The 20,165-nt window shown below is 30.8% G+C and overlaps 2 protein-coding genes across 3 annotated transcripts; both read left to right on the top strand.

Annotated features, from left to right (window-relative positions):
- The first annotated feature begins 1,942 nt into the window (after positions 1–1,942).
- On the top strand, positions 1,943–11,117 carry LOC110662600 (CBL-interacting serine/threonine-protein kinase 3). Of its 2 annotated transcripts, none has more exons than XM_058137386.1 (15): positions 1,943–2,116; positions 3,232–3,462; positions 3,800–3,862; positions 4,885–4,956; positions 5,279–5,386; positions 5,451–5,597; positions 6,940–6,993; positions 7,084–7,209; positions 7,298–7,387; positions 8,001–8,123; positions 8,273–8,383; positions 9,124–9,237; positions 9,327–9,383; positions 9,479–9,553; positions 10,753–11,117. In XM_058137386.1, exons 2-15 carry the CDS (start codon positions 3,292–3,294, stop codon positions 10,825–10,827), a joined length of 1,386 nt encoding a protein of 461 aa, XP_057993369.1. In that variant the 5' UTR covers positions 1,943–2,116; positions 3,232–3,291; the 3' UTR covers positions 10,828–11,117. The 2 variants fall into 2 exon arrangements, with proteins under 2 accessions (XP_057993369.1, XP_057993370.1); XM_058137387.1 differs by having other exon boundaries at positions 1,944–2,116; positions 5,517–5,597.
- A 1,425-nt stretch (positions 11,118–12,542) lies between these two features.
- LOC110662647 (vacuolar protein sorting-associated protein 26A) lies at positions 12,543–19,805 on the top strand. Its single transcript, XM_021821691.2, has 12 exons — positions 12,543–12,759; positions 12,853–12,914; positions 13,013–13,087; positions 13,896–13,970; positions 14,093–14,165; positions 15,581–15,625; positions 15,920–16,031; positions 16,747–16,813; positions 17,482–17,526; positions 17,992–18,047; positions 18,155–18,330; positions 19,369–19,805. Exons 2-12 carry the CDS (start codon positions 12,912–12,914, stop codon positions 19,545–19,547), a joined length of 906 nt encoding a protein of 301 aa, XP_021677383.1. The 5' UTR covers positions 12,543–12,759; positions 12,853–12,911; the 3' UTR covers positions 19,548–19,805.
- Positions 19,806–20,165: the final 360 nt, after the last annotated feature.

Genomic DNA, 20,165 nt, shown 5'->3' with positions numbered 1-20,165 from the left:
GTTTTAATTCAATAATACTAAAATTATTTTAGAATTATTAAACATCGAATTCAAGCCTTAATTATAAGAACTCATTGTACCAAAAAAAGCTATCATTTTACTAATCAAAATCTAATAGTAAAATTATCTAACATGATGGATTAAAAATATAATATCATGATTTTATAGTATTTTGAAGAAAGACATGGAAAAGGAGAGAATAATATAAACAAACAAGTAAAGAATATAAAAAAGAAACGAGAGAGATGGCAAACGTCACAGGAATATCAACCATGCAAAAGAAAGATAGAGAAGCAAATGACGAGTTGTGGTCTCAACTAACATTTTGAACCATATTTTACTCCCATCAGCAACATGAATACTTCTATTTCAACAATTAAATTATATTAAAATTTGAATTCAAGACCTTGCAGGTATCAATTCAATATTATTGAATTAGAGCTCATTGATTTAATGTCTTTAGTTTCACATTCTACTTCTTTCTTTGATTTCCTTGTTTATAACAATAATATAATGTTTTAAATCCCAACAAGATGTTTGAATTCAAGTATGGATGCCTAACATAATAAAGTTTCGCATTGAAATAAAATATGAATACGTTAAAAATATATATATATAAATATACGTACTCGACCCAAAAATAAATATGAATTTATTGAAGAATATATAAACGTCGTCCACATTTGGAGAAGATAATATATAATGTGAAATGAGATAAGATAATATAAAATAAAATAAAAAATGATTATCTTGTGTTATATTCAAAAATAATATAATATATTGAATTCAATAAATGAAAGCACACTCGATGAATAGAAGTCCTATTTTGATCAAAGCCTCTCTATTGTTTTTTAATAAAATTAAAATATTTTTTTTAATTATATTATTTAATAATATATATTATTACAATTTAGAAATTAAGAAGATGGATCATAAAATATTATCTCTCTAATCTTAAGGTAATATTTAATATTCTTATTAGAGTAAAAAAGATGGCATTATTTTTTTTATTTGAAAATTAATTTAATTATTATTTTTATTAAATGCTTTTATTTTAAGATCCTGTTCGATAATAGCCTTTCAGGTAATGTTTAGTATTTTGATCAGAGTCAAATTATATTATTGAGTGACATAATGACACAGTGTTTATACTAGCTTTTAAAGTTTTAGAGAGTAGGTCATGAAAAATTAGTTCTCTAATTTTTAGAAATTGAAAAATCTTTTTAACTAATGTCAAAATGATTTTATTATTATTTTTATATTTAATAATTAATCTAACAGTTATTTTTACTAAACATTTTTATTTTAATAGGTATATAAACAGCTAATCATTAAACAGCTAATCATTAACAGCTGACAGTTACTAAAATAATCGAGAACTATTAAAATAATTAATATTATTAAATAGGACATAAATTATTATATAAACAATAAACTATTAATAATTAATATTTAATAATTAATATTTGATAAAATAATAAATAATTATTAAAATAATTATTTATTATTAAATCACCTAGCATTACCAAACAAACTTCGAATGAAATACACCCACTAATACTATTATGGATATGATATTTTGTTGAGTTCTATTATACAATATATAAAGATCATATTTAGCTTTTTTCATCAATATTTTATTATTTTTATTTTAATTGAGAATTATAGAATAAAAACTTAAATTTAAAACCTATCATAAGAATAATATGCATTTAGTCGCTGATTTTAATAAACTCATCATATTATTGTTATAAAATATTTTTTTTACTTATTTAAATAATATATAAAACATTCTGATTTTACGTGGGACTTAATAAAATGAACGGAGACAAGTAGGGCGTTGCAGCGTTTTTATAACTATAACATATTATTAAATTAGAATTTCATTAATTTTAATTATATGTTAAAAAAAAAAAGAAAATATATTTCTTAATAGCAGCTCTACATCAGTAAGTCAGTAGGAAAAAGATTTGCCAGGTTGCAATGGAAGAAAGAGAAGACAGGAGCTTATGATTCAATCGCTTTCTCTTGTATATTTGTGTTTACGAAGATCTGATTCTGTCTTTTCAGCGAACTCAAGAACCATTACTCCAGAAACAATCGCCAGCCTTTCTTCGTATCTCATCGTTCCAACTATCACCTTTCTCAAGAATATCCTCTCTCTCTCTCTCTCTCTATATATATCTATATATATATATATAGATATATATATTCACTAGTTGAATTTGCTTTGAACTTCGTCTTTGACTGTTTTGCTGATTCTTTGCCACTTCCTTCTTCTTTGCTGCTGCTGCTGCTGCTGCTTCTTCTTAAGTGCTTTAAATTCTAATTTTGGAAGGTGTTCCCTTCTTGCTTTTGTTGGTTAGTTCTTTTAAAATTTGATCTGGGTTTTTGTTCTTCAGAAGCATAGACTTGAACTTTCTGCATCTCACTTCCCTTTTTATCTTCTTCTTCTTCTGGAAAAGTGATGGATTTTGACAAAGAGATTCTTTTTAGCTTTTTATCAAAATTCAGTCCTATTTTGTATTATTGTTAACTACGAATTTTTTTTTTATGGGTTGGTAGTTATCAACTTTTACTTACTATCTTATTCTGCTATAAGCTGCTTCAAATTCAAAATTCTGTGTGCGTAATGTTGATTATACTCGAGGTTAATGCGCTTCTTATATTTTATCTCTATTTATTGTTTTTTTCCCTTCTTTCTCAATTTTGAAGATTTCATGTGATTCAAGATCTTATTATGTTTACATTTCGTGTCAATTTTCATCTTGGATTCTTGTCTGATTTTGAATATAATTTGATGCTTTGATCTGTTACTTACACTGGTAAATTCTCAATTAGGCAGGTTTTCTTAGCCTCTAATTATGTTATTATATTGTTAAACAAGCATACTAGCTTTCTAATTATGTTATCATTGTAGATCATTTGGGTATCATGCTTCTTTATACATGATCTGCATTAAGGTCCTTGTGTTCACTCTGTGTGCAATCTTTTTAATGATTCCTGTCCTAAGGGAATGGAGTTGGTTGTTGGTAAATTATGAGAAGTGTAAAGGTAAAAAGTTTAATCTTCATGTCTGTGATACAAGCCTTGAAAAGTATCAAATTCCAAAAAAAAATGTTGACCTATTTCTGTTCATAAAGATTGTCCTGGGGAAATGGCTCAAAATTTTCATATCTATTAAAATTATGTGTCAGTTATCTGAAACTTATGCTTTGTTGTGCATTTCAGGAGAGTATTTGCACGTTTGCAGAACTGTGAGGATAAGAAAGTTCAATCAATAAATTGAGCATGAGTCAACCTAAAATCAAGCGAAGAGTGGGTAAATATGAGGTGGGAAGAACAATTGGTGAGGGAACATTTGCAAAAGTGAAGTTTGCAAGGAACTCTGAGACAGGAGAGCCTGTGGCTCTGAAGATTCTTGACAAAGAGAAAGTTCTTAAAAACAAGATGGCTGAACAGGTCTGGTTAGTTTTTTTGCTTTTTGCAAGTGATTCTATCTTTTGCTTTACTGTCTCTCCACTTGTCTTGTTTCCACTTTCCCAATACAGTGGATTATTTTTAGCTTGTCTTGCAATTCCTTTCCTATGCACTCTGAAGGCTTTCAGCTTGTTATTTCATTCATTATTTGCTATGGATTTTTTTATCTTAACTCCAACCCTCATTGTCCAAGGGGTTTCTTTCTTTCTTTTTTTCTTTTTTCCTTCCATCTTATTAAAAATTTTGCAAGCCATTATAGAAAGAAATTACTGTGTGTAAATTGCTTCGTGTATCTAAATGTTTCAGCATGCTTTTACAGATCAAGCGAGAGATAGCGACAATGAAGCTTATAAAGCATCCAAATGTTGTTCAATTATTTGAGGTCTCTCTCTCTCTATCTCTCATTTCCTTTAGTATTTACCCTATTTTGAATAACTTGCTATAACTATTCTTTTAAATTAAAAAGAACTTTTGGTTTTCTTTTACATCTTTCTCTGCCATAGGTACGCCAACTTAGATTTTCTGGTTCTTTTGATGCATATCACTGTACCTATTTCCATGTAAATGAAATTTAGCATCTCTTTTTGGACTGGAGGAAGAATTATATACATGGACAGTAGCAGATCCACTTGATTAAAAGAGGAGCCAATTTTTTTATTAAAAAAATCCTTACACACACACACACACTTGTTTAGATTGACCCCTTATAAATTTAATTTGTTGAACCCTCTTTTTGGTAAAAGTTAAAATTAAATAAGGATAAATATTATTTTTCAACTGATATAAGATATTTAAGTGTCAATATTAATTGATGAATGAGTTATATATAGAGAAATTTATTTAATAACATTAATGACATATAATTCTTGATAGTTTGTAGCATACTAGACCTTATTGAGTCCAATTGTAAGATATAATATTATGTTTTTGACATTTTTTTATAGTATTTTATTATTTATTTTTTATATGTCGACTCCAGAAAAAAAAAAATTCTGGATCTGCCACTGTTCATAGATATAGTGATTCAGTGGAACATGCTGTAGAACATGCTTCCGAGTAGGTAATCCAAAATAACTCGTTTAATTTCCCAAGACAAAATTCTTAATTTTTAGTTGAAGATGTGATCTTTTTGCTAATTTTTGTCCCAACATAAAAGACTATATTTTAATGTTGTTAGCAATGTTCATCTACATTTTGAGTTAAATCTTGATTCTTTGTTATTTAAACTACTATTTTGGCATTTATCAAGAAAAAAAAAAACTACTATTTTGGCATTTATATTGCTATGTGCCTGAAAAATAATTATGATTGGTCTGTCCAAAATTAGTACTTGAAACCTGAGCAAAGATGTAAAATTCATTTACTTGGTGTTAGATTTATCAAATAGTTACTTTTCTTTTCCAGGTGATGGCAAGCAAGACAAAGATATTTATTGTCTTGGAGTTTGTTACTGGGGGAGAGCTTTTTGACAAAATTGTAAGTTTGTGCATCGCTGTTCAAAATATTTATTTCTGCCTTTGATTTTTAATTGGCTTGATATTCTTGATGGATTTAAGGACTTAACCATTTAATGTCATTAAAGCTACTTACAAATCTTTCATTTTATCTTGAAGGCAACTGCTAATTGTCTATTAACTATTAAAAACTGTCCCCTTGGATAGTTGTAATATATTATTGTTTATAATAATGCAGTTCTTTTTTGATAGGAGCACAAAGTCTTAAATTGTTTGGATGTTTGTTTTTCTCTTGTAATTCTCAAACTGCTTGCTGAGAGTATCTTTGCATGACCGTTATGAAGGTAAACCATGGACAGATGAGAGAAGATGAAGCTCGGGGATATTTCCAGCAGCTTATTAATGCGGTTGATTACTGCCACAGTAGGGGTGTCTACCATAGAGACCTGAAGGTACTCTTAACTTTTATCAACCTATGGACACAGAGATGATGTATTTATTAATCTTTTATCACAGAGACCTTGGAGTGAGAAACCTGTTGTGCTTACCATAAAAAAGTTCATCATCTTGCTTTTGTCGCAGCCAGAGAATCTGCTGTTGGATGCTTGTGGGAACCTAAAAGTTTCTGATTTTGGATTGAGTGCATTGTCACAACAAGTCAGGGTAATTATAAAATTTTCATTTCTTAGCTCAATTGAGTAGGGACATCTCTTTCCCTACCAAATCCTACCACAAATTAGACCAATTTCATTACTGGAATGGGCTTGATAAATAGGTTTGTTTGTCGAGAAGCTTGTTTACATTATTGTCTTTATAGGCCTCTCTCTATTTCTCATGTGCTAATTTGATTAATTTGCCACAGTACTTGAACAACAATTAGTAATATCACAATATTTTGTTTTCAAAACTAACCATGAGGTATGAAACCTTGGGTATTGACTATACTGTCATGCACTCTATGTTTACGTGCCCTTTTCAAGTGAGGATGGTCGGACTTAAACAGTAAGCAACTTTTTGCTAGTACTTTTGGGTAACGGGTTTCAAACATCCTGTAATTATGGATGATTGTTGTAGCATTACAGCATGAGAAGAGGGGCTGATGGGCTGACAGTGTTACATTATGGGAGGAGTGTGTGATTTAGGATTCTCAACTGTTATGGCAAGTGAGGGAAAGCATAATGGCAAGGAATCATATAGTTGTTGCTTCCATGGAACAGTTAGGTAAGGGACAATTAGTTTTGACTGGATAAAGGTTTCTCTGGAGAGAGGCGGAGACAGCAAATAAGAGATACTAGATAGAAAGTAATCAAAATGCATTGGAAGGAGGGAAAAAAAACCTAAATGAGAGATGGTATGGGTTAAGTAGTAAGTATGGGAGGTACTGCGATCCAATAAGTTGGTGACATGCATCACTTTCGTTAAGGACAAATAAGAAGTTATGTCTCAAACACCACAATACTGAAATTTCGTCCTAGTAACAAAGGTAGAAAGGAGATGAGCTTTACTTAATGGGTCCACAAGTCTTGCAAACTAAAACTCTCTAATTAAACTCTTTAATCTAGAATTGATTCTAGAGCCCTATTACTAATCTTAGGATTATTTGTGTACATAAACAGAACTGCAATATCCACTTCTTTTCGCTTGATCTGGATTTCTGATTGACTGCATTGAATTATTGGATGAGTATTCCAATAATCAAGTCCTCATATGATATCAAAATAAAATTGGACAACCTGCAAAATAATGAGGAAACAATTATTTAAAGTTGATTGAACATTGAATCAATCGCATGCATGCCATGTGTTAAAAGAAAAAGAAAATAATAATAGCAATGATCACTGATATAATCATGTTTAAAACAATTTTATATGTCTGCAATCGGCATTCTCAAATCCTTTAAGCTCACTTTTATTCTAATAAAAGTAAAATTTGGTCTGCCTTCTAACTTTCTTTGATTGCTCTTAGAGGGCATGAATTGTTTCTTACTCTAAAGTTTATTTGGCAGGATGATGGCCTACTTCATACTGCTTGTGGAACTCCAAATTATGTTGCTCCTGAGGTTTGTATAACTGTTTTTATGCCAATGTTTTTCAACCATTTATATCACTTTTGAACATTTGACCATTTATAATGTTTTGTCGATGTTCAGGTTCTTAATGATAGAGGTTATGATGGGGCAACTGCAGACGTGTGGTCATGTGGAGTAATACTATTTGTACTGCTTGCAGGATACTTGCCTTTTGATGATTGTAATTTTATGAACCTGTATAAAAAAGTGAGCATTTTACCGTTTTTCATAGAACTATTCTTTGTTGTTATCTGTCCTTTTTGTATTTATTTGCTTTTCCTTTCCCCGCATGCAGATTTCAGTGGCTGAGTTCACTTACCCTCCTTGGCTTTCTTTTGGTGCCATGAAATTAATAACTAAAATTTTGGATCCTAACCCTATGACTGTAAGAAATTTTGCTTTCGTAACTTTCATTACTTGTTTTTTACTACATTAAATAACTAGTGGTTGACAAATTTTATTTTCAAAAAGTAAGAGAAGTCTCTACTGTATTGCCTCCATTCAGATGTTATTGAAATTGAATGGCTCATAATTGATTTATGAGGCCAGCAGGATAACTTAGTTGATAACCATTGTTAGTGGCACATGAGGAATACCTCCCCTTGCTGCTTCTGCAAGATTAGATTTTAACATGTTCATAATATTTCTGTTGGGCAGAGAGAGACCTAATCAGATATGGTGTTAGCTTTTCCTATTATAAGCTTAGCAGACACTTTGAAAATTTTTTTATTTTTTTTAATTGTGCTGTGATCGCCCATGGCAATTTGTGAGGTAGCAAGTGCTATAAAGAGCATGCTGGAAGTTTAGCTTTCAATGCTTTTGTTAGCAGCCATGCATAGCAAAATTTCTATTAATTACAATTTTATATTGATTTATAAATTACGTATGTAGTGGATTGTCTTATTATTATTATTATTATTATTATTATTATTATTATTATTATTATTATTATTATTATTTGGTTTATATCTCTGATTTACATTTTATTTTTGGGGCAGCGCATCACTATACCTGAAATCTTGGAAGATGAATGGTTTAAGAAAGATTATAAACCCCCTGTCTTTGTGGAGAAAGGAGACACCAACTTGGATGATGTTGAAGCCGTTTTTAAGGACTCAGAAGTAAGTGCTATAATTATAAAACAGCTGTATACAATTTGGAGAACTTGCTGCAATGGTTTATTCTTGATGATAGTGTTTTTGAAGTATAATATATTGGCATTGTTACAGGAATAGTGTTTTTGAAGTATAATATATTGGCATTGTTACAGGAATTCCATGTAACAGAGAAGAAGGAAGAACATCCAGCAGCTATGAATGCATTTGAGTTAATTTCTATGTCAAAAGGACTAAATCTGGGGAATTTGTTTGATACAGAACAGGTTTGCATGTTAGAAGGCCTCCTTTATGTTATACTCTTTAAACTATATATTTAAAATTGATCGAGTCTGTGTGTGTTTGTGCATGTGCATTTATGTGAAGGGAAGAATGTTAGTGCAGCAAATATCCCCTTCCTGCTTCTGAAGAAGTGAGGGTTGATACTGAATTATTGTTGCATTCACAAGGGGGTAGGATCCAGTAGTCAGGATGTATGTCTGTGTCTGTATCTATGTTGTGTGTGTATGCCTTGGCTTTATTCTATTGTAATTTGAGCATTTCAAGGATAGGTCAACTCACTAAATTCAGCAGGGAAAACATGCATGTCCATGCCAAGGGGATGTTTGAAACAATCCAGGATCTCTCATTGCTGCTAGACTATATGCCTTCATGTTAATTCATTGAAGGCACAATAGCAGATAATTACTGTTTCTAATATTGTTCAAAGTGCTTTCATGACCAGCGCGTGTTTTTAATTCTGGGGGAGAAAGATCATGTGGGTTCATACAACCTCTGAAATTATGAAGTATAAGATTGAGAAAAACTTGTTGGAAAATTATCTTTTTTGGGCCATCTATTATGAGCTAATGTCAAAGTGCCATAGGCTTCATAAGGAGATAACATACTTAGGTGCCAGAACATGTAATTGGCTTATGGCAACAAATTTTTGGATTTCAACAAATGACTGTAACTTGAATCTTGTGTTATTCTTTGTTCGTATTTTGTGACTAATGGTTGGCTACAGGGATTCAAGAGGGAAACAAGGTTCACATCTAAATGCCCTGCTAATGAGATAATCCATAAGATTGAAGAAGCTGCAAAGCCTCTTGGTTTTGATGTTCACAAGAAAAACTACAAGGTGAGCAAAATGTGAACTGTATACCTTTTATTTTTTTATGTGGCTCAAGTACAAGTGTCAGGGTGATGTATATCCATTGTCTTTCTCAGATGAGGCTTGAAAATATGAAAGCTGGTAGAAAGGGAAACCTTAATGTTGCCACCGAGGTCAGCTATAATAAAATTTCTTGTCTTTATATGGTCCTTACTCTGTGGTCAGTAGTCATTTTCTATTAATTGTTTATTTCCTACTTTTCTATTAGGTTTTTCAAGTGGCACCTTCTCTACATATGGTTGAAGTGCGAAAGGCAAAAGGGGACACTTTGGAGTTCCATAAGGTAACATTTCTTTTAATTTTCAATTTCTTTTTAAAGAGAGATGAAAACTGAGATTTTTTTGTGATTTTTTGCTTCAAATTTATTCATTAGGAATTGCTATTAAAGGGCTGTTTAATATTTTATGTTTCATTGGTTCACAATAAATATGACCTTAGGAATGCCATTAGTTGATTCCTCTTTAAGGATTGGAATTTGGCCCAACACTTTACACACATTAATTTTCAACTCAGTATGATTGCATTGTCATTGTTGAAGGGGTGTTTTGGATTGGGAACTACAGGGCTTGATGTTACAGGGGAAAAAAGTTTATGTTATCAAAATAGGGTTTATATGTTTGAAGTAAAGAAACAATACCTAAATTGATGTGCAAAAACATATATAGGACATGCTGGAAGTCATGCAAATAATCAAGAGAAGAAAAACTTGGAGAGAGAGAGAGAGAGAGCAATAGGAATGCATTTTTAAACAGTTACAAAAATTAATTCCATTATCAAAATTACAAGAAAATGCCGAGGATACTGAAATATTTTTTCGATAAGGAAAAAATGTTTATACTAGCATGAGGCACCAAAGGAATCACCATTCATGTGCCTTCAGGATAGGCAATTTTAAATTTATCTAAATGCTGATCAAAAAATTTAGAAAAATCACTACTTTCAAGATAAACACATCATCAACCAAGCTTGAACTATATGTAGCCACCTGTCTTTAAATATCTCTAGAGGAAATTCCTTAGTCTCAAAAGCTTTCTGATTTTACTCGTCATATTATCCACCAAATGGCCAAAGGATGGCACCACACCTATTTCTTCCTTGGGCAATGAACCGGTCCTCTCATCACTATACTTGAAAAAGAAGAGGATTTTGGGTTTTGAACTTGGACAAAGTGCTGTGTGGAGTTTGGACTTTGGACCTTGTTCCCTGTCACCATATATGCCCTAGTGGCTTGTTTGCTTGGCCAATGTCCGGTCAAGCACCTAAAAGTGAAGGCAGCTGATTGGGATTAAGCAATTTTCTGAAAGCTTGACAGTTTGACACACTTCTTATTGAGCCACTGTTACAATCATCGCGCTTATCAGGTGTTCTGATAACATTGTCAAACAACCGTAAACTTAGTGATATAAATCCTTTTGGTTACATTTTAGTGAACATGTTGATCAAGTTGGTTATGTTTTTGTTTATTTGATGTTTTTTCTACAGTTCTATAAAAATCTCTCAACCAGCCTCGATGATGTTGTCTGGAAAACTGAGGAGGACATGCAAGAATTGAAGTAAAAATAGTCCCCATTTTGAAGTGTGATGATCACCATCTTTTGTTTATATTACCTTGCCAAATGTGTCATACTTGTTCTATAGCTTCATTCTTTACCACCCTCGTTTCCTGGGACAATTTTCTATTATGTAGAATTAGAGAGACATGGGTTCACCAATTGTTTTCCTTGCTATTATCGTTGGAAAGCATGGAAAATTCTCATAATGCTTGTTTGCTTTCCTCTTCAACTGGACGATGTCAATAACAATAGATTTGGCAAATTAAAATGTTTGTATATGTTTCCTTTCTGTTATATGTACTGCTTCTTTTCTTGTGAATTATTGCCAGCAATGTTTTTCTATTGGTCTGTTTTCCTTTGTGTTCTTTTCTTGATTCTCTGCAAAACTACTGAAGGTTCTGTCACTGTGTCAAGTGGAAGTTTTAAATTTGAAGATTCAGATAACTTTGGTTGAAGAAAAATTCAGCCTGGTTAGATGGTTAAAGTTGTAATTTTGAACTGATTATCATAGGAATTTTCCAGTGAACATCACATTGTAGTTGTTCCTGCAAATTCAAATGCATTGTGGCTTTAGTTATTCTTGAGTGGAATTGTGAGGTTGTGGCATTCAATACCATCTTATTGCAAATGCAAAAATTATATTTTTATACCATCTGCGTTGTACAAAAAATATATATAGTAAGCCTTTACCAATTAGCTTTAGTTCAGGTTACTAAATGAAAATTATGAAGTCTTGAATTCAAGTATCAGTTGGAGTTTATATATATATATATATATATATATATATATAAATTAACCTTAATTTATTTATAAATTTATAATTTTAGCATTATAAAATTTAATTTATCATATTATATATTTATAAAAATCAATCATTTTTAAGTAAATTTTTAGTTAGATTTAAAAAAGAGAAATTACATTAAAATCTGTGGGTTTACCATTATTTTCAATAAATTTAAATATATTTTTTAAAAATAAATTATATTAATATATATTTAAATAATTATTCACTAAAACATTATTTATAAGATTTAAATAATATTTTAAAGATAATCACGTGGCTTATGTGTGTTTTATATTTTATTTTATTTATATTTGGTCAAGATAATATAAAAAATAATTTACTTATCAATTCATTTTAAAATTTAAAATTAAATTGTATATTTTTTATATTTTTAGTAAATATAAAATTATATCAATTATTATTAAAAATTATTAACATTGAAAATAAAATTATAATTAATTAATTTATCACTAATGAAATGTTATAGCATAAATAATTAAAAAATAAATATTAAGTTATGTTATTAAAATAATATAATAAATAGCATGAGCAAAATTATTAATTAAAATATAATTAAAAATAAAAAAAAATTAATTTAAAATACCATATAATAAAAAAAGTGTAAAAAAAGAATATCATACCTAAAGTTTAAGCGTAAAAGTAAAAATCTTACTCTTTGTTTGGAATGAGTTTTTGTTAAAAAAATGAAAGGTTTTTTAAATAATTATTTTTAAATTTTTTAAAATTTTTAAAAATTTTTCATTTTCCAAGCTAATAATATATTTCTTTAAAAATTTCTAAAAATTTTAAAATTTTTTTGATCTTTTTCAATATTAAAAAATTAAAAAAATTAAAAAATATGAAAAACTTTATTTTAAAAAATAAAAAGTTATTTAAATTAGTTAACTTTAAAAGTGAAATATGATGTGAAAGATCAAATGATTTTTAATAATTTATTAAAAATTTTAAGTTTAACCAAAAAGAAAGGAAAAAAAAAAAAAAAAGCTGAAATCCACTGCAAATAATAATGCTTTGGAAGGTAAACAGTTGACGATTTGACGTTTGTCGACCAAGAACAGAACCAGCTGATCTTCTTCCTCCTGCAATCTCTAATTTCAGGCTTCAAATCCGCCCATTTTAATGCCTCTCCAGGTATATATTTTCGATAACTCTTTAATTTAATCTCTCAAATTGATCAATTCATTGCTAAGTTGGAATTGAACTCGTTTTGCTTTCTTTTTCAAGCTTCTTCATGCCTAGCGGAGTGGCAGTGGCAGTAATTCTACTGGATTGAGCAGAGGATCATGGTAAAGCCTTCCCTTCCTTTGATTTCTTTGCGATACTAATTTTGTAGTTGTTGAGATAATTTCACAAAACTACGGTTGTGCGTTTCTTCTTGATTTAGAATTTCCTAATCGGAGCTTTCAAGCCGCCATGTAACATTTCAATCACTTTTGCTGATGGAAGAACTCGCAAGCAGGTTTCATGTCCACAGAAACTTTACTTCTGGTCCTTCTATTTTATTATTTTTTTAATTTTATAAAAAAAACTGTAAAATTTTCTGTTCTCAATTATTAGCGATGCTGTTGCCTACTTGCTGCTTTGGTATAAAGAAGGAATCGTATTGCGATTTGCGAAAGATAAAGAACACCTCATTTTGGATTTTTTTTTTCCAAAGAATGGGAATGAAAGCAGGAATTATTAGAATATGATTTCTGAACTAGTCATGAATCCTACTGCATTTCAAGAATGTGTCATCATTTGTTTTTGGAATGTAGGACTTGAGAATGAAATTGGAAATTTTTTTTTGTTTAATTTGCGAGAGAAATTACTTTGAATTTCTTTTACTTTTCTTTTGGTCGTATAATTCTATTATTATGGTACATTTTGTTTCTGAAATAATTGAATTCGAAAATTGTGTAAAAGTTAACTTTGGTCTGCATTTGCAATTCAATTGTATGTAATTATATAAAGTGATGCCTACACTGGAAGTTTGAACCAACTATAGATTGCAGTTGTGTATGGAGGTTTGTTAAGTGTCAATTTATCATATTAAGGCCATCTATCATTTGATTTGATCATGTTGCTGCTGTTGAAGTGGGGGGTGTGATCCAGGCAGTGTGATGCTGTTAGATCTAACACGTGCAGCAGCGAATTTACTCCTGGGATTTTATTAGTTTCACCTAGATGTCACAGAAATTGGATAAAATTGTGTCACCTCTATTTAGAGGTTGTTTTAAATAAAATGTTATTCATCCTTTACTTGCTGATTCTGTGCATTTCCATAGGTTCCATTTAAAAAGGAAAATGGCCAAACAGTTATGGTTCCTCTCTTTCAAAGTCAAGAAAACATTGTCGGAGAGGTATTTGTGATGTCGTGAATTGTTCTTTTGATCATATTGTTTATCTATACTTTATAGTCAGTGACTTAGTGTTGTTATTGGAACTGTAATATTGAAAGTTAATGTTGCATTATTATGTTCAGGTTGTTGTAGAACCAACACAAGGAAAGAAGGTTGAACATACTGGCATTAAAATTGAGTTGCTTGGTCAGATAGGTATGTTGAATTTGCTTCAAATTCTATTATTCTCTGTGTATTTTTAAACTTTTCTAAAAGTTAATCAAAGAAGATTAATGGGTATAGAGAAAAAGAGTAATAAAAGGAAGAAAAGTTTTCTCCATTGAAAGCAAGAAAAGATTATAAGTGAGAACTTATGAACACAAAAAGGGTCTTCAATTGCGATGCATATCTGAAGGCAAAACCTTCTAAAAGACCAAAAGGCAAAGCTGAACACCATTAAAAAACCCTTGACAGTTTGTATCCTTAGGTAATTACAGTGGAAAATGATGTGTTTTAAAGATTATATGACTATGCTTCAATGACACTTTCACGCAACAACAAATATTGTGCTCTTAGATGAAGGGTTTCTTCTATTCTTTCTTGCTCAAGTGATTCTTCTGTTAATTGAGGTAATTTCAGGCCTTGGAATTCTGTTTCATAATCAAGTTTGGATGGAATATGGATCACATTCCCAGTGTTCTACAATACTAAGTCTAGAATTACCTGGGTTGATGTTCACATCTGAATTCTTAAAACACTCAAATCTAGTTTCTTAATTGTTTGGCCTTTAAGTGTACATATACATTATACAGAACAACTCTTGATTAGGAGGTGTCCTTTTGCTTGGATGTTGAAGAACATGCCAATAGAAAGATTGCAGTCATGGTAAACTACTTGCTCTCTTGTGCTGCAATCTATGCATGTATAAGCTCATTAAGGTTACTTTTTAATTATAAAAATCCTAATTAAAGCCCTTGTACTTTGGGTATTTACATATTTTCCCCAGAAAACTCCTTTTTGTTTAATTTACCCTATCACTTCTAAAAGGTTATATCTATGTCGGTAATAGGAAAAAAATGCTAATCCAAGTGCATTCAACAAAGAAATGCCTTAAGTTGATCTGAATTAGAACTCTTTTCAGTTCATCTTTTAAGAAGGATAAAGATAACATACAATCATTTATTCTTAGAGCCTCTATGAGTCATCTCTAATGTATCTTGCCTGGAAAAATTATGGATTACAGTGAAATTGTCTATATAGACCTTACCATACAATTCAACATTTTCTATTATACAATCATGTTCCAACTGAAGATTATGTATATAACTTTTAATTCGTTCTTACTCAAATATGTGTTGTGCCCTGTGATAATTATTCAACTAATATAATTGAAATTTTCTTTTAACATGAGTCATACCTAGACCAATGAATTTTTTGAGCTATATTGTATTATATGCAAAAAAATGGAGATTATCTCTCCTGTGGTGTACTCATTTACATGAAGCATGGGAGTAGTTGCTCTGTGGAATTACTTTATCGGGTGTTACATGAATGACAATGACTATATTCCGTTGGTTTATTTTGTAAAAGGATAACAGCTTAGACCATGACACCTGTTTTCCTTTTTGCAGAATTGTATTTTGACCGAGGCAACTTTTATGATTTTACATCTCTTGGTGAGTGGATAAGCATTAACTTCTCATCAAATTGATGATAAATGAAGTTCTATTTGATGGTACAAGTCTTTGCTAGAACTAGGTTTTGTAGTTTACTTCTAATGAGTTTCATTAAGTATTATTGACAGGATAATCATTATGTTGTATGCCTGTTCTAAACTTAAATTTCCCGTTTTAGCATTGCCATAATTTTATCGTTCTTTCTGCTGGCTTTGTAATTGGGCATTGTCAGTGAATTAATTAAGTAAAGCTTTTGATCTATGATGAGCTCTAACTCTCATGTTTCATATGCAGTTCGTGAACTTGATATTCCTGGTGAATTATATGAAAGAAAAACATATCCCTTCGAATTTTCTACAGTTGAAATGCCATATGAGTCTTACAATGGTGTCAACGTGAGGCTTAGGTAGGACATCCTTTTAAATTGTACCGTTTTGATTATCTAATTGAGAGAGTTGTCCAGTTGTCCCTATCTCCTAATTTTCACTGTTATAACTGATTTTCAATTGGTGCTGGCTATGCTTTTGTGAATAGTACAATTTCGCTGGGTTATTTAAAATTCTTGCATCTTCATTGTTTCCTTTTTCTCTACCCCTTTGCCTCCAAGTTTATTTATGTTTGCTGTTCATATATTTGATTGAATTGCAAAAGTCTCTCTCTCTCTCTCTCTCTCTCTCTCTCTCTCTCTCCAGACAATTTCTTATTGTTCTTAAATCAATTTTTGAACTGTCCAAGTGAGCTTGGCAAAGACAATAGTAACTCTATCTTTTTGGGCTGTGGTTGATTATCAAATATTTCTTGTCATTATTCCTAAGGATGAGTTCTACTAGCTAAGCATGGTTTAGGTTATTCTGACTTTATTAATGGTTGCTCTAAGTTTCACTGACATACGATGATTTAAATTTTTGTTCTGTTTGTAAGTTAAAAAGTGATATTCACTGTTGATTTCTGCATTATTATTATTATTATTATTATTATTATTATTATTATTATTATTATTATTATTATTATTATTATTATTATTATTATCTGTCTGATAAATATTCAATTCTGGAAATGGAAACTAAAACCCTTTTTGAAACTCATAAGCCAACTACGCAAGCCTTATTGTGAACTTGCAGGTATATATTGAAAGTGACAATCAGTCGTAACTACGTCAGCAACATTGTGGAGTACCAGGATTTTGTGGTAATGTGTTTTGGTATCAGCAAGCAATGCTTCGAATCATATTGCTGGTGTTGTCAATGTTGCATATTAAGTAGCAACGCATTGTTTTATTGCTATGTATTATGTGACATGATGTTACAGATTGCAAAACACCACTGAAGGTTGCATAATTCACACTCTTATGGGTATTTTAATATTTCTTTCTGAAGATTTAATCCTAAGAAGCTGGAATGACGAAAATTGATCCATACTCAACTAGTTTGGGATTAACACTTAGTTGAGATGAAAGTTGTACTAGGAAACTTAAAAAAGAAATTAAAAAATAGAACAGGCAAATGGTAAATGCAAAAGCTTTTGGAAATCAATTGAAGTTTTATGGGACTGTATATATTTGTGTGTGTGTGACAATTAAATACACAAGAATGCACATACATGGACACCCATGGATATATGTGGGCTAAATAATGTGCTTTTAGAAATTTGTATGTGTTAAAGAAGTGGTAGAAGAAAATGGACTAGCTCAAGTAGAAGTTTTGCAAACTGACCTTGGGACTCATTTTATTTTCGCACAAAGGTTCTAAAACACAACTCCTTGCTTGGTTCCTTCAATGGATAATCATGTGAATGTATAGTCTTGATAGTATTGTACAATAGCTTGATTTTGTTGCTTTGTTATATTTCTGCACCAGGTGCGCAACTATTCCCCGCTTCCGTCAATAAATAACAGCATTAAGGTCAGGATGTTGTAGTTATATGCATTGTTGCTTACTATTATTATTATTATTATTATTATTATTATTATTATTATTATTATTATTATTATTATTATAAATACCTGGCATCAATCCATTATATGTGAATCATACATTCTGAACATTTGACTCCTCTGCATGTGACTTTGTGGTCAATATAACCTTTCTCATGCTGCTGAGTCACATTCTATCTGCCCCTTTATTGGCTTAAATACCGTGTATTTGTGAGTTTTCTCTAATTGTTATTTAGAGGATTTCCTTGCTCTGATATATGTTTATCTAGAAAATCATTGGGAAAATGACTTCTGACAATTATTGTATTGAGGTTTGTGCAATGCTAAGTCAAAAAACATCTTAATTATTTAATATAATTCAGTGTTTCATGATATTAATATGACTTTATTCTGAAAATTGATCCTTTTGTGCTTGTCACTGTGCCTCTTGCAGATGGAAGTTGGAATTGAGGACTGCCTTCATATTGAGTTTGAATACAGTAAAAGCAAGTAAGTCTATATGAGGCTCATGTTTAGATGATTTAACTTCATTTGATGAATTAAGTTGAAAGAGAGGTTTAGTCTTAGATCCTCTTATTGGTATTAAATTTATACAGGTATCATTTGAAGGATGTCATCATTGGAAAAATATATTTTCTTCTGGTGAGAATTAAGATTAAAAATATGGAGCTTGAGATCAGGCGTCGTGAGTCAACAGGATCAGGGCCTAATACATATGTTGAGACAGAGACCCTTGCAAAATTTGAGTTGATGGATGGTGCTCCTGTTAGAGGTATTTAATTTAATTTGTCAGACAAATCATATATATATATATATATATATATATATATATATATTTGTTTAATTATTTATTTCTTAAGATAATACTCTCATAAAATCTAAGTAACACATCTGAGATGCTCATTTCTATTAAGGATCAAGTCCACTTAACGTGAACATTTGGGCCTTTTTTTTCTAGATAAAATGAAAAAGCAGCATAAATGACGTACTACCATGAGTTGAAAATGGAAAAGCCATTTTCTCTGCGTTATCTTCTATGATCTCATCTCTTTTTTTTTTTTTTTTTTCTCTTCAATTCTGAATTTTTTGCCAGCCATTTTATAAGAAAAACCAGCCAAATGCACTTGACTATAGATTGTTAGTCCATTTAAGCACTTGATTGCAAAAAATTAAAATCTGATTTCTTTCTTTTAATAGTCATTACAGCCATGTTCTTGAAATAAAAGCCTGTTGATTTTGAAGCTTAGCTCACTGGAGCTTATGTAAACTGTTTATGTCCTGCACTTGGTCGATGAAGCAATGTCATGTCCTATTGTTTTACTATATATGCTGCTCTTTCCACTGGGGTAATCCAAAAATCAAATCCTTAGAACCCATTTTTTTTTAAATTTATTCTCCCACCTTAAATTAATAGGAGATGTTTAATCAGTAGTTCCATCACTTTTTAATGATAAGATGAAAGGTTAAACCATTGGTAAAATGAGAAGTTTAGTTAATAAATTCACCTTTGCTGTAACTTCATTACAGTCAAAACAGATGGCGACAATGGAATTCATGCTTATAAAAATTCAATATCATTGTGTCTTACAATCAGATGGTTCTTTTGTTTTTCTCTTTCCATCTTCTAAGTTTACACTAACTGTATGTTTGTAGCATCTTAATAGCAGTCTAGCTTTTGTTTTATTTGATTTTCCATGTTAACTGATTGGGAAATGTTGAAGATTATGTGATTGTGTTACATTAACTGTCTGCTCGAAAATGGTATGTTCATAGGAATTATCCCACTTATGCAATTATGATGCCCTAGCAGGAGAATCAATTCCAATCAGACTGTTTCTAAGTCCGTATGAGTTGACACCCACATATCGCAACATCAACAACAAGTTCAGTGTCAAGTATTTCTTGAATCTTGTTCTAGTTGATGAAGAGGATAGACGGTATTTTAAGCAGCAAGAAATCACAGTTTATCGCCTTCTTGAAAATTCTTGATCATTTGTGATGGGGAGTTCAGAGTGTTCGATTTGCTTGCTTTCTTGACGGACTACAACTTGGCGTTTATGGAGAAACATTTGTGATATTTGCATGGAGTTTGCCAAATGACATACTAGTTTTTGTGGTTTAGTGAAAAAACTTTAAAATGACATAAATCATACATCGTTTAGATTCCTTAACACCTCGTGTTTAATTTGTTTTTTGTGAAAATATTTGTATCAATTTGGTTCATTGTTATTCATTTCCTTTTGATTAGTTGGCCGATTGTGTGAAATTTGGTAAACTGAATCATATTTCGTAAAATATGTCTCAAAATTATCTCATTGGTTACAATCTCACCTGGCATGTTGTGTTCCAAATTTAACAACAGTGACATGATGAGAAGTAGCAGAATCTAAAAGCTATGCTCACATTGCTAAAAGAGGACTTGTTTTTTGGCTTGCGAGTCTGATTGCTGTGGCTGATTGCAATATTTTGATGAGCGGCCATGATGGCCGCAGATTAGATATGTCACCAAAGAATTGTGGCAGTGTTATTAATTCTGTCCTTTTTATGCCTTTGATTTTTATAAAGAGATTGCTGCCCAAATGGTAGTGTTGACTGTTGATAGATTGA

The sequence above is a fragment of the Hevea brasiliensis genome, chromosome 16 (assembly GCF_030052815.1).
Source record: "Hevea brasiliensis isolate MT/VB/25A 57/8 chromosome 16, ASM3005281v1, whole genome shotgun sequence".
Taxonomy (NCBI): Eukaryota; Viridiplantae; Streptophyta; class Magnoliopsida; order Malpighiales; family Euphorbiaceae; genus Hevea; species Hevea brasiliensis.
The sequence above is the reverse complement of the archived record's forward strand: the minus strand, read 5'-3'. Positions and strand labels throughout refer to the sequence as shown.